The 14,890-nt window shown below is 39.7% G+C and overlaps 1 protein-coding gene across 2 annotated transcripts in view; it reads right to left on the bottom strand.

Moving 5' to 3' along the window:
- Positions 1–1,143: 1,143 nt before the first annotated feature.
- Positions 1,144–14,890, bottom strand: part of ddhd1a (DDHD domain containing 1a) — a 29,383-nt gene continuing 15,636 nt past the window's right edge. For both annotated transcript variants that reach the window (XM_042500136.2, XM_042500137.2), the window contains 10 exons: positions 13,905–14,052; positions 9,938–10,047; positions 8,859–8,965; positions 8,511–8,773; positions 7,497–7,572; positions 7,005–7,154; positions 6,710–6,774; positions 6,098–6,270; positions 4,743–4,940; positions 1,144–4,633 (listed from right to left, as the gene is read on the bottom strand). In XM_042500136.2, coding sequence (XP_042356070.2) covers positions 4,446–4,633; positions 4,743–4,940; positions 6,098–6,270; positions 6,710–6,774; positions 7,005–7,154; positions 7,497–7,572; positions 8,511–8,773; positions 8,859–8,965; positions 9,938–10,047; positions 13,905–14,052 — 1,478 coding nt within the window. In that variant the 3' untranslated portion in view covers positions 1,144–4,445. The remainder of the gene's footprint in view (positions 4,634–4,742; positions 4,941–6,097; positions 6,271–6,709; positions 6,775–7,004; positions 7,155–7,496; positions 7,573–8,510; positions 8,774–8,858; positions 8,966–9,937; positions 10,048–13,904; positions 14,053–14,890) is intronic.

The raw sequence follows: 14,890 nt of genomic DNA, 5'->3' as shown, positions 1-14,890 counted from the left end.
ATAATGAATCATTTACATATTTAAACATAATATAATATGTTACATATAACATATTATATTATGTTTATTACTAATGACATTAAAAATGATCTTAATATCTGTAATCAACTGGAGAAGTTTCATGATGATATTTATTAGGACTATGGATGAAATTTAGCTATTGTGCTAATTCCAGCAAATTTACATTGATGTGCTGGTATGTTGATTAATATGTATTGTCCTAATTCAATAAATTTAATTAAAAAAAAAAAAAAAGTACCCTATACGTCTGTAGTATCTTGTTTTTGTTCTAAAAATATGTGGAATTTTACAATACAAAAATCTCCAGTTCAGTAGCACTTACATACACCAAACTTCCATAATCTAAAGCTTTTATAAGAGTGCTTTTATTAATGTATCATTTATAGCCTGATTTATAAGACATTTTATTGCTAACAACATGGTGATAAATTATTTTTTTTGGGGGGGGGTTGTTGACAGTATTTTCTGATTTATGGAGTGATAGAAAAAGATATCCCACATCCCCTCTATAAAAACCTTTGTCTCTAATTAGTTTGTCCGGGATGCTGCAATTGCAACAGTTAAACAGTTAAAAAAACAGTGTCCATCAACTTATCTGCAAATTTAACACATTTAAAACAGGTAAAATCTAATTTCAGCGTATTTAAACTATAATGAGCATTCAGACTGAATGTCCATAATAATAAGCTCCAAATCCAGGAAAGCATTGTAGCTATTTTTGCAATTTTCACTTGCCCTTGCAATTTCATCGCAAAAACCGCCCACCTACAAATGCTGCAACATGCATGGCAAAATGGAAATCACTCATTTCAGGTCGCAACAATCCCAAAATCAGCTTGCAAAATCCTGCAGGGACTTTCTTATGTGTCAATAAAATAAAACAATTATACTGAACCTGACCTTTTCAGATTTTTGTTCTGGAGATGTATGCAAATCAGCACATACTTTATTAGATCATATATAATTTGCATATATAAACAGAACATTTCAGAAAACTTGTAGCATAAAAATAATTGTCTTGTTGTAAGTAATCAACTGGGGAATTGTCATGGTGATATCTATATGTTCATTTTACCCTATACACCTGGGGTGTCTCCACTTTGAAAAAAAGTAGTCATCGTATCCAAAAAAAAAGGAAACGCTTTAATAAAAGGAAATAAATAGAGTGCTTTGGATGGCAGTTAGAGTCCATTACAGGCATGGGTTATTGCACAGCTCTAAGGACAGACAAAAACACTTTTCCAGACATCCATTCAAAGTTAGAGCACAAATTAAACACATTTCATTCAACACACTGACGATTAATTTCACTGCTCATTTCTTTTTCTCACCCACTGACTGATTACATATGGCTGTAGGCCCTTCCTCATTTGCGTCAAATTCTTTTACTCAATAATGGCTTCAAACTGGTGTCAACAGCAATGTTGAATCGACAAAACACATAACAGTAGACGTTTCCCTGATGCTTGTGGTGCTTTTAACAAGAAAAATATACTGTCATCATTCAAAATGCTGTGCATTAAATGCTCATATGGTCAAAAGTACAATGTATCTTCAATATTTTTTGAATGCTCTCCAGTTTAGTTGCTGTTTTTTTTGTAAGCAGCGTGAACACAGTTGAAAAATCTGTGCTTGAATTGCTATAATGGAAAATGTGCAAAGTTCGTGTACATTTTGGAAACTCAACCAAATCAGAAACACTAGCAAAAACATTGTTGTTAGTGTTACTATAGTCTGTCCGCACTCTTACATATTTCCAGTGTCTGAACCCACACAAGATGCAGAGGCAACAACGTCCTTGTATTTTGCATTACGTGTCTCAGGTCCCCAAGGGAAATTGCATGCCAACTGCCCATGTGACACGTTAAAATCGCTTTCTGCATCCATTGCTGCAGAGTTACACATGCTCAACGAAAACAAACATCAACAATGGGCCGTTTTCTGCAGAATTTCTGTGCAATTCATGGCTGATGAATGGACAAGATCCACCAGGTCAAATATAGAAACACTTTGCTACTCCACTCCCTTATTTGTCCCTACTTCCACTTCCCAGCTTTCTCCGGTCATCTGAGAGGCAGCCTGGTTTCAGTCAGTAGGCCTTTGCATAAATAACATAGACATTAAATGCCAATAAATGGATTCCATTCAGTGGTGGACTAGTCAACAACAGCCCTTGATTGTGTGGAACAGTAAAGCAGCAGCTTGCACCATAGAAAATCAAAAATAAGCTCTTTGATAACCACAATATTGTCACAAGAAAATTTGACACTGGCAATAATTATGTGTGTCTAATTCCAATCTGGCCGTGATTCCATTTCTTTATCCCTTGCAAAATGTTTAACAAATTATTTCATTATTAGTCATTAAACAATCAATAAAGAACACAGAGCAGTTTGTTAAATGTGTGTTGGCACTCTCTGCAATGTCTTCTTGTTCCAACATCCATCTACTATTAATATGACACCATTAATATGACCCCATGCAAAGTGAGTACGTGTTCGAACTTCTGCAGAATCATGACTGGTGTGTTTTTTTTTTTTTTGAAGGACGACATTCGTACGATCCATCATTACAGGAGTATTATTTTTAAAAGTAACTGCTCTGACAAAGCAAAGGCAGCAAAAGTTATATTTAGAAAACAAAAGTCATGATTTGCCGTCTCCAATTGTCATTTTGGAGGAAATTTGCAAGTAGTGCCAATTAAGCAATGACACATGTCTAGTAGCTTAAGAATACACTATTTTTTAAGATTAAAGAAACTCTTCTTTCTTCTTTCGCACATTAAAAAAAAGTCACGCTGACATATTCAAAGCTCAAATGAGGAAATGTGTGAATTGGTCACAAGAAAAGGCAAAAGAGATACTATTAACTTTTGCTTAAAGTGTATCACAAATACACGAAAATTAAAAAGAAGCTTTTTTTTACCCTAGACATATTTTTTTCTTGGAGGTTGCCTTAGAATTACTATTGCCGAACAGCTAATAAGCTAGACACATAAACGTCATATGGCCGCCAGTTTGAATCCCATTTTCCAAGAGATGAGATCCAGGTTTATATCTGCAAGGGCCTGAAAATCACTTGGAAAAATATTTCTGTTTTTTTTAAGAAAAAATACATCTAGTGCCACTTTTTTCATTTGGATATCAATATAAAGATATAGCACAGAAAATTATCTCCAAGATTTATCCTTAATAAAGAAGCATTGTTGTAATGACTGTTGCGGGTGAGACCTCTTGTCTGGAAAATGACATCACCAAGAGATTTTAAAAAATGAAGCCGGGTGTAAGAAAATAACTATACATGTATGACTCCTGTTTAAGAGCTTAGATAAAGAACGTCATGACACAAGCCTCATGTGGCTGTAAACCTCTGTATGTACAGTAATGTCACATGGGAACTGATGATGTCCTGCAGGATGTTGAGCTGTAACTGTTCGTAAAGAGACATTTTGTGCCTGGTATATTGACAAAAATTGCACAGTTTAGTTGCAGGAAACCAAACGGAAATTCTGTTTCAGTTGACTGTGTATAAAAGTGGTGCTTTTTGTTATATTTGGTACATATCTATTTCAAGAGTCATGTTAAAAAGAGGCAAACGTAAAAATAAGAGAAGGAAAACTAACTAAAAATGTGATGTTTGCTATGTCTTTTTTCACACTTCCAAAACATTATTAAAGGGATAATGCCCGGAGTTTTTGTTCCGAAAAACTAAAGAGAAATATTCTACATGAGTAATATTATTTGGCTAATTTTGAAAGGCATTGCATTAAGTTTTTCAGATGTAGTAGCTAAAGGTTTATTTTAAAGATAAAACTAAATTTTTTGACAGTTCTATTTCTCTCTGCTTCATCTAAGACAAAAAAAAAAAAAAAAGTTAAAGAGATCAGACACAGAACTCGAAACTTCAGTGACCGAGGGTCAGGCAAGAGTGTCACAAGGCTCCATGATGAGTCTGCGAGCGGGATTTAAGCATTGAACAGGAAACGTATGGACACTTTATCAACAGGCTGCAGCTGTTTAAGGTTGAGGACTTGAGGGTGAACGATCAACTCTCCTGCATCTTGTTCCATGTTTATATGTAGCTCGTAGTTATACTGGCAAAGGGTGCACCTCCTTAGGGGTTCCTTGTCCAAAATTGTCACCCTTAGGGTGTGCAAGTGCGTACAAACTACACAAAAAGAGACAAAAAAAATGCACATCTTGGAATGAAGTCAGTTTGTAGATGACGATTCCCAAGAGTTAAAAGAGCTGGATCACAGGGAGATATCGGGGGCGAAGAATGTTAGTGTGACTGAGCAGTTTGTGTGCATGAAAAATAAATGCATGAGGTTTATTTTCGTGTCTCGTCAAGAAGGCGACACACCCACTTTTGGGTTTTAAGACACCATTCAAGTGTCAAGTATGTGTTGTCACAAATGTGCTGCCTCAGTCTGGGTCCGGAGCATCTTCCTCTGGGTCAGAAGGCGTCGTCTTCTGCTTGTATATGAAGGTCAACAGGAAGAGTGCTATGTCGTGTGAGCACCAGTAACCTGTGTGGGAGGTCACTGCCGACCAATAGCGGCTCTCCACCAGACCTTCTCTGAGCTCAAAGTCGATGCGCCGCTCCAGCTCCACTGTAAGACAGAAATAGAGACGTTACAACTGCTTTTTATCCTCCCAACCAAATGACAAATGTTTGACTTTTTATGATTGTTTTGTGCTGAAAAAAGTGAGTGAACTAACGTGACGTGTCACTGATGGGTATGCTGGGCCGAATCATGGTGGAAAGGCCGTATGCTGACTGGCTTTCTGTGCGCTTCTGTTCCTCGTCCTCTGCGTTCGCCCCTCCGTCCAGTCCTAAAGAAACCGAGGGCTGACTGTTGGAGCGGGAAAAACGTGAGAAGAGGATGCCTCCGATGCCCTTCCCGATGCTCGCAGCTCCTACAATGAATGCGGAAAAAAGAGAAAAACAAAAGAGAAATGCTGAGTGGGATGGGGTTCAGAACAAGACACAAGTAATGCTACTAACACCTTTCTTTCTGTTCTTATTTCTTTATTTTTTAATTCCTTTTCTTTTCTTCAAAGGATAGGGCAAGCAAAGTGTATGAGGCTCATTCTCTATCTGTCCACATGGTGGCACTGTTGACATGCGCATTATTATTCCAAATATCGCACCTCACAGGAGAGAACAGACTTTACCTCTGCAATATGGACAATCTCCAGTGTGAAATTTGACTAGCTCAGCTCTCTCTCTGGGTGTCTCATTGCTATCAGAACTAGAAAATGATTTCCCTTTGTCAGCTGTAGAAAAATGATGTGCATTAAAAAAAGAAAATCTCCTTTATTTTCCACCCAAGACACTTACAATCATAGCAGTCTATTCTACAATTTTAAAGGTCCAGTGTGTGGGATTTATGGGAATTTATTGGAGGACATCATAATATATTAAGTATGGTTCTTTAGTGTATAATCACCTGAAAATAAGAATCACTGTGTTTTCCTTAACTTGGAATGAGCCGTTTTAATCTCCATAGCAGGTCCTAACCACTAACAAACCACTGACAAATGATGGAGCTAGATAAGGCCATGCGTGTTTTTGATTGGTTACTGTATTTAGAAGCCCTTCTGCAACGAGCAGTGTTGCTAAAACATTGATTTTTTTTAAACAAGAAACTGCTAATTCAGTGTTTTTGGCTGTTTAAATCACAAAGTCTGTTTTGGAGAGGAGTAACTGTAACATGAAGTCATCCTGTAACATGAAACTGCTTTATACAGTGTTTTTACTGCATTTTAATTACAAGGTCTGTTTGTAACAATGAACCCTGAGGAATCCAAACACGCTAGACGCCAGTAAATCTCCCTAAATCTTACACACTATTCCTTTAAGTAGCTAAATAAGGTGGTTGGTTTTAATCAACATTTTAACAACTCTTCAAGAGTAATCATACTGATGACAAACAGAAAACAGTTTTAAGATCCTTAATACTGTATTTTACTGAATTCTTCCCCATGAGGTAACTTTTAAAGGCTGTGTCATTTATGTACACGATCAGAGTGAAGTCTACACCATAATTTGAAGAGTTGTGGTCGTGTCTTACCCAGTATGCTGGCCTTCCCCAGATTGGTGATGGACTCGCCATAATGCCTGCGACTAAGTACGGGAGAAGTGCTCGGACTGGGGATGCTCTCAGTGTCGGACGTCGGGTCTTTGACTGGGTTCAGGAAGGTAGGCCGGATCTCATCGTAGGGTGTGGGGTTAGTGGCGCTACACCTGATAAGAAAAGAAACCCAAAACAATACGCACAAACATACTCTGAAAACATTCTTAGGCAAATACATAAAAAGAATGCACAGCTTTTTCAGCGGCTTAATGTGCACAAATAACACAAAAAGAAATGTTTCAAGCACAAGCGCATTGTTTTTTAAAATCAAATTCTCCACTTAAATTATAACCCCGCCTCCATGTCACAAAATATTTTTTGGGTGTTGACCAGAAGAAAATTATTTCTTGCTCTAAACATGAGTATTGCAGTCTTACATTTGACCAGATCTATGAATTTCAATGCATGTGACTTTAAAAACAGCGTATTCGTGTGCTCCAAATATCCCACATTATGCACTATCCTGATTGCTTTCTTTTGAAGTATGCATATTGATTGTAAGTTGCTTCTGTTAGTGTTACCCCAAACAAACCCCCCAAAAAGTCTTACCAGTGTATCTGAACAGGAGCAATATTGCTGTAATGTTTGAGGATGAGGGGCTCCAGTCTGTAGGCCTGAACAGAGCAATAAAACTTCAATTAGCTTATAGTACAGACAAATGCCTTCACTCCTTCAAGTTGTCAAATACATACTGTGCACGTCTTAAATTTTAACTGGTGTGTGTGAGTAAAGTTGAAATTAAAAGTAAGAATAATCAAATTAAGAAGCGGAAATCTAGATTTGGTGTAAAACCCTGAGTGAGAGAGAGCATCTGTATGCGACGGGGAATTCAGGAGAGACTGACCACAGGGTCTGTGGGATGGAAGACGTTGAAGAGCCTGCTGCAGATGGAGGTGGGCAGGATGTGGTCCTGGTGGCAGCTGGTACCAGGACGGATCCCTCTCAGAGCCAAGAACACCGCCAGAGGAGAACCCATGCAGAAGAAGTTTTCCACCTGGGAAACGAAAGGTGCGCAGATGATAGAAATGTGTTAAGTGGGGTCTTTGGGTTTGTCACAGATAGCATTTGAGCGATGCTTTGAACAGTAACCATTTCTGTTTTGTCTTCTTATAGAAAATGAACACATGAAACTAACACACGTTTAAAGGTTGCACAAATATTTACATTATGCGAGGAAGTCAAAACTTTAGCCGTAGCGTTTGGTGGTGTGCTGTCGAACAGAGTTGTTTAGTCTTTCTATGCAAGTACCTTCACAACAAGATCATTTATCGATTTTGAGTAATATCACATTGTAATGGTACGCATTAAGTATTTTCAAAATAATTGAGCATCTGACCTTAAATTTGAGAGCTGGGCGTGCCGGGGGTTTTGAGGCCTCCAGTGTGAGGAGTTTATCTTCCAGCTCTTGTAACCTGTTAGAGGCAGAAAGGGAAAGTGTTAATAAAGGAAAAACTTCTCTGAAGCCATAGCTTGAAAACACTGATTTTAACATCCCTGTATGCTTTTTTAAAACCTCTAACTACCAAGACACATATACCCATTTTCCCAGCAGAAAAGTATCACTCAGATCAACAACCTCTTTTCCAGCAGTTTCTTATCTCACTGAGGTAATGGTGCGTACACTAAAAGATACTGCACACACGGCACAATGGGTGGTGCAGAGGAGATATATTAAAAGTCTCTTCCCTTTCATTTGATAATGAGATATCACAATACCCTGATGCCTCACAAAATAAACAGGAAACACAACCTGCCATCTGAAAATGGGGCATTTGATGAGCAGCACACATAAATGAGATGTGATGCTCATAAAAAAGAGACAATTGCAAGTTTTAATATTGAATCTAGGAGACAGTGCTTTGAAAGGTAGGAACAGCTTGTTTTCTTGATAATATCAAGAGAAATTGAGGTAATCTGGAGGTAATTTTTGTTCACTGGTTGCTATTTTGTGCTCACAGGGATCCCACACATTCTCATGGACAACATTTTAAAACTTTTCCATGACTTTTCAAGGACCCCATCATCATTACGCAGTCAGCTACAGAAAATAAATTCACCATTATGTTGTATTAAACTAATTAAATTTGTACTTGTACTTTTCCATGCCTGGAAAATGTGACTGTGATATTCCATGACTTCTCAAAGTTTTCCATGACCATGAAAACACTGTGCTAAGGAAACTTACATTAACCACTTCCTCAAATTATGTTATTGTATATCAAAAGTTATATCTCAAGCCTCCCTGAGATCTTGACCACTGTCTCCCCAAATGTCTCTCGAGTGTCCTTACAGCCGTAAATGTCAGAGGCCAAACTATGAGTCACTGAGGATCCACATTAGGATTCTCTACCTGTTCCTTGTGATCCGTAGCTGCTCTAAAACGTGTCTCTCCTCATAGGACATCCAGCGCAGGTCCAGCTCCTCCTCCACAGCATGATGCTCCTGCTGACAGAAGCGCACGGGATCCCATCCAGTCATGATGTCGTAGGTGATGACGCAGCCGAGGGAGTGAGACACGATGGACACTTTGCCGTCCCTCTCCTCAAACTCGGGGTTCCGGGAGCAGAAGAGTGTGTAGAGTCTGTTTAGCTCCTGCGTTAGGCCCTTGGTAATCTGGACAGAGACAGGCGAGTAGATAAGCGTTTGGTAGAAATATTGGTCCAGGGAGAACTCTGATGTCTGGAGGAGTGTGACTCACCTCATCCCGGTAAAGGGGGCTGTTGTAGTACATGATGTCCATGGCACTGCTGTTGAGTAGATCTCTGAGTCCTCTCACTTTGTCTGGGGTTATTGAATCTACCGTATCTACAGAAACAAAGCACCGACATCATCAAACAAAAGAGTTTTAGGGCCACATGATGGAGACAGAATTCATACGCTCAGCGGCCACTCTATTAACGACACCTGTAACTGCTGATGCAATCCAATACAACAGCTAAGCCATAAATTGTACCTTTACAAAGATAATAATGTTTAAATTGTATTGATACCATCAAGGAAATATGAATTTAACTATATGTTGATTATTTAGTTTGCAGTTGTGTTGCAGGTGACCGACAAAAAGGTGATTGGCAGGTGAGATTTTGTTGTAATTTTATTTTTGGGTTTGGTTCTGGGTAAAAAAAAGAATGTGTGGGTCAGATCCAAGTGTTCAATGATAAATATTTTGAATGAAATTATAATAATAATTATTTAATTTCATTTTTCATGTATTGATCCTCTGACTGCAGATTTTTTTAGTCTTCTGTGCCAGCTGGAATATGAGAGCTGCTTCAATCAGGCAGGTTAACTGTGGAGTTGTGCTGCTCAATATTAATATTGAATATTATTGAATATTACTGAAAATGTATTTTGTGAATTACCTTTGTTTAAATATATTATCTAAGTGTCAAATGTTTGAAATGTCCCAAAGGGAGTACTTTAAATGTGCTGCCTTAGCAAATATTTGAACAGCTCATACTTGTTACAGTATTTGCATGTTGTGGGACTAACTGGTCGTATGTGCGGGCCGCGGGGCTGCAGCGCTATTACATGCTGCAGTTCTGATTCTGAAGCGGGTCCACACTCTGACTCTGGCTATGCATCATCATCTTTTTTAACAGAACAGGAAAGACTGAACAACTCAAATACAACACACACACACACACACACACACACACACACACACACACACACACACACACACACACACTAACTGCTCTCACTTGAAGCACAAAGCAAACACACTAAATAAACACATGCACACAGGCATGAGCAGTCTGTAAGACACACACTTACCTCCATCCAGTGCAAGTTTGGAACGCCACTCGACGGGCAGGAACTCCACATGCTCGTCATTGTGCTCTGAAAAGTGCTTCTCCTCCATCTTCCTCACACCCTCCCTCAGCCTGAACAGACACACAACGATAAAAACAATACAGTATGTAAGAACAAATGCACGCTGAGACTGTTTAGAGGGCACAGGTTGGTTGATATGCTAAAACATTCAGGTAGGAAATTTAGAGAAGGTGGTTCGTTCAGGAACAACGCCGTCACCCCGTGTTGTGGGCAGCAGCGTATTATAATGACAGCTGGAGAGTGAATGAGTAACATGCTCTATCAGACAGACTAAGGAGTCTGGGGTTGTACTTGTTCTCTTATGTACTTTAATGACTGTCAGGAGGAGAAGAATGACACCAGTTTTGCATATCCTGATGCAGCACATGCACACACACACACAAACGCACACACACAGAGTGGCTGCAATGCTGCTCGTCCTATATGGGGCAGCATTAGCTCACAAGAAACTCTAAATACACAGAGAGAGAGAGAGAGAGAGGGTGAGGTTGGGTGTTTACACGGGCAAATGGAGGCTGAGAGAGGCTTTTAGGTGGCTGGTCTGTAAATGGAGTACCTAATGCAGGTTTTGACAGGACTATCTGCAGGCTAGTGTGTCAGCAGGGGAAAGAAATGCTCACAGGGTTGAACGCTGCATTACAGAGCTCTCTGTGCTGCACCCGCACAAGGAGTCCCTCGCTCTTATGTTGGCATTAATTGGGAAGTGAGCTTTGACATAATAGTTTTAGCTAAAAAAAACGTAGCGAATAGATACTCTGTTTTTGTTTTAGTGCATAAGAATACGCCACAATTTCCTTTTTCACAGCCAGTGATGACACTCAAAAAGACACAGCTGAACTTATTTAGGTTAGAAAAATAAAAACCAAACAAGGAACTGGCTAGACGTGTCAGGTTGAGCTTTCCTCTTGGCTGGGAAGAGTGTGTATGCTGTAATCTACAGGGAGCTGGGAGCGAGGCTTAAAGTGCTCCGCAGCTTGACTTGGTCTACTTTACCTGCTTAGCCGGCCTAAGCTGCAGTCAGTGGACTGACGCTAACTTTGTGACACAGAGACACACATGGCTCGAGTCCACATGTTCAGTACTACTGCCTGTAGAGCTCTCTGTCTACAGTACACAACACAAAGACACAAAGAAAAGGACTGTTCCCGGCTTAGATATCAATTCACTGATGAGCTGCAGCGACACAATGGTGTTTCATTTTTAAAAACATAAGAACATTGTAATGATTTTCTCCATCAGGTCTCTTACAGTGATTATTGTTGCCTGTTATTTTCCACTGTGGCCTCTGGACAAATATCTACTATTGACAAGTTCCTCATCAAAACATCAAGCTTTTTAAAGACAAAGGGAACTCGGCAGGATCTGCCAGCGGTATCAAGCTGACTGGCTGAATTTTGGTTTTGTGTGCCAAGGTTGTGAGATATCCATCTCTGTAAGTTGTGCCAGCACCCCAATAAAATGAGAGGAAACACATTTTTGTTTGCACTTCTCAAAGCTTTCAATACTTTAATTTGTCACACATGGCAGCAAAGATTGTAATGTGAATTCATGATGTTGGTATAACTTTACTTATGTTTAATGCTAATATAGCATAACGGCCAGCTGTACGGACAACTCATTTAGATTCAAATAATGTTTCCCTTCTGTAGGTTTTTCCATTTAGCAATTCTCGGGAGGCTATTCATCACATTGGCGGATACATTTTTGTGCAGAGATAGAAATTGAATAAACTATGCTGAGAGTGTCTATCACTTTCTGGTGTCATTTATAGGCACCCTGCTTCTGTCCTCTACTGTCTGTGTCAGAGTCTGACACACATGCTCGCGCACACACACACACACACACACACACACACACACACAAATTCAACCATGCTAATCTATAGCTGAAGGTTTACAGCAGGGTTTCCCCACACATAATTTCTTTTTGGCAATTTATATTTTTGCAGCTGGACCATTCATCAGGAGCACAATTGGAATATACCGTCTGATTACTGATTGTTCCACTCTCAGAGCACTAAGCAGTGGATCGCTAGGTGCAGTAAAAGTAAAAAAGTTTGCTTCTGCAGCAGCTGGCCCTGTCATTCAAAGGGTTGGTGTTACTAGCGGTAACTGCAGGTAGCTTGCGCCCATCAGTCCTGGCTGGTGCACACACAGTAAACTGAATAGTAATTTTTGACCAGTAAAAAACATGCCTGCTGGTGGATTTTTTTCATGTACTTGTCCCCTTAGCTGGTGATTCAAAAAGTTTTTGGAAAGTGCCTTTGTTGCATCGTATTCCACTGATTCTGCATTTGCTCATGCTGCAGAGCCTCACTCCAGTAATGTATCACTCATATTTATGTGTCCTTGTTCCCTTGTGTTTCCTTAAATTTCTTTGTGCTTTCTTGGCAACCGCACAGAAGGAAATTTAACGATCCAACGTATATTGTAAGAGAACAGCAGGAGAAGACAAAGAGGGTGAGAAAGATGGAAAGAGAGGGGCGTTGGTGAGGGGAACAAAATACAAAAGCTGCAGGTGCAGTGTTATCAAAAGGAATGCTGGAAATAACTTCCACTATAGGTGGCCTTGGATGTACAAAGCAGAGGGAAAAAGTGTGAGACATTCAACAGCGGCTCTAAGGCGGGGCGGCAGTGCTTGTAATATTAAACCTGGACTCCCCTCTGGCCACACTAACTGTGGTGAAAATATTCGTACATATTTCACCCTACATTTATTCCCAGAAGAAGGAAAATATGATAATTATTAATGGGCAGTGATTAATACAGTCTGTATTAACACTGAATCAATGTTCTTGGGTTTATAGAGTGCCTCAGGAAAAAGTCCTAAAACCCTGAAATGAGTTTGCATTTTTGCACTTACAGTTCCCTCATCAAGTCAATGTTTTTTTAATGTTCTTTTTTGTTTTCGGTTAGATGCCTGAAATAAAGTCTGTGGTAATACCCAGCTTAATGAATTTTCACATTTTCTTCTACGGCATAAAATACATCAGTAAATACCGCTCTCATGAACACGGCTTCACAGGCTCGTTGTGGTGGTTATGTTGAAGTCATGTGACCATAATGAAGTTCGTTTCGGCCCAACATTAGCCTTTTACTTCTAGCAATTGCATTTACCGATAAAAATAATAAAAGCGGCTTTCACTTGTGATATCAAAATATTTAAGTATCATGAGCAGTTGTTTGTCACAGATCTTATATTCTGTAATAATTCAAAATCCAATAGAAAACTTTCATTGGCTTTTTGTCAGCAGAACCAGGGCAAAGCTTAAACAATAGCTGTGGTTATGTAATGAGTTGTGCCTACATTTTTCTGTGAGGACTGTAGTTGTGCATTCCATTAGTACACTTAGTTACATACTTGGCAATGATGCTTAAAGAAGAAGCTTTCTGGAAACACAAGAACTGGTCACACAGGTTGCTATCTAAAACCCTTTGTCAGTTAAAAAAATCACAACATGTAACAAAACCTTTATCAGAAGGCCAAAGAACACACAGAAAATGCTATAGCACAGTTTAGAGCTTCTTCAAAGAGCAAGACATAATCACGATTTGTTGTGACAAACAGAGAAACAAAGTAAAAAGAAAGAAGAAGTGAGCTGTCTTTCTAAAAGCCACAGAACAAACACAAAGACAGAAAGAGAAGTGTGAGAGACAGACCGTGTCTCGTAAAGAAGAGAAAGGGAACAGCAAACAAACATGGCAATACAAACATCACATCATCAAAGGGAGACTTTTTTTCTTAACTTCGACTGGATTCGGTTGGTGTGCAGATGAATGAAAACCTGCTTTAGAGCCTTTACAAATTCTAACGGAACAAAAGTGAACAACTCTGTGTTTTATATTCCACAAGAAACATGCACATCAACAAATGTTAATTTCAATAATCCTTTTTTTTAAAAACTCACATTCCAGTGTTTTTAATGATTCGTCCCTGGTCCATCTTCTGCCCAATCCCATGGACCACAAAGACGATGTGCGTAGTCTGAGGGGGTCTGTCCTCAGGTGAGGCCTCCTCAACATAACCGCGATGGAGCCTCGTTCCACTGCTGGAGGCTGGAAGATGACAGAGGACAGGGTTGGATGATAACTATCTAGCTTGTGATTTTTGCACACTACGAAAATCATTTTCACAGTATTTTTATGCGCCGTATTGCTCAAGACAGAAATTCCCACACTGTTCACTAGAAAGCTATAAATATCTGTGTGACTGCATTTAAAGAAACATGCTGTTCTGAGTCCAAAGAGGCCAGTAGGTGAGACACAAAGTCTAGCTACGAATCTGGCTTGAGACTGTGCCAGCACTTGAAATGTGACTGGAGGGTTGAGTGTGTGTCCTTATTTAGAGTCTATAGTCTGGTCCTGCCATGTGCTGTGCAGCAAGGTGATCGGAGCCAGTGGAATTTGCTGCTGTCTGGATAGCACTAAGGAGATTTCCCATCACTGAGCATTTGTGTGTCAAGAGAGATTGACATAGCCGGTGCCACCCCCTCCTCTTATAATCTGGGAGCAGGAGATGAAAATGCACCGTAGGGCTGGGAGACTGTAGATCAGATTAAAGTCGTCCATAAAGATCAAACATCGGACACGGGGTCAAACTGCAGTTGCCGTCTTTTCTGTTACACTTGGGCCATCTGATCAAAACTAGACCCTGAGAACAACAGATGGACGCTGCGTGATTCTCCGCGCTAATCCAGTTAAGAGACTGAACTGTACCCAGCCATGTTTAAACTACTGTTTAATAATAGCAGATGGTGGGACAGTGTGAATGCAGCTATATCATGTCTGCATTAGATGGGCAGAAAAGTGGGAACAGGTGCAAAGGTTTGAAGCTTATAGCTCTATAGATGGAAATGTTGCTCTTTGGTCAGCTGGGCCACCACTTTGGTCCAGT

The sequence above is a fragment of the Plectropomus leopardus genome, chromosome 14 (genome assembly GCF_026936395.1).
Source record: "Plectropomus leopardus strain MGB_pleo_1.0 chromosome 14, ASM2693639v1, whole genome shotgun sequence".
NCBI lineage: Eukaryota > Metazoa > Chordata > Actinopteri > Perciformes > Serranidae > Plectropomus > Plectropomus leopardus.
The sequence above is the reverse complement of the archived record's forward strand: the minus strand, read 5'-3'. Positions and strand labels throughout refer to the sequence as shown.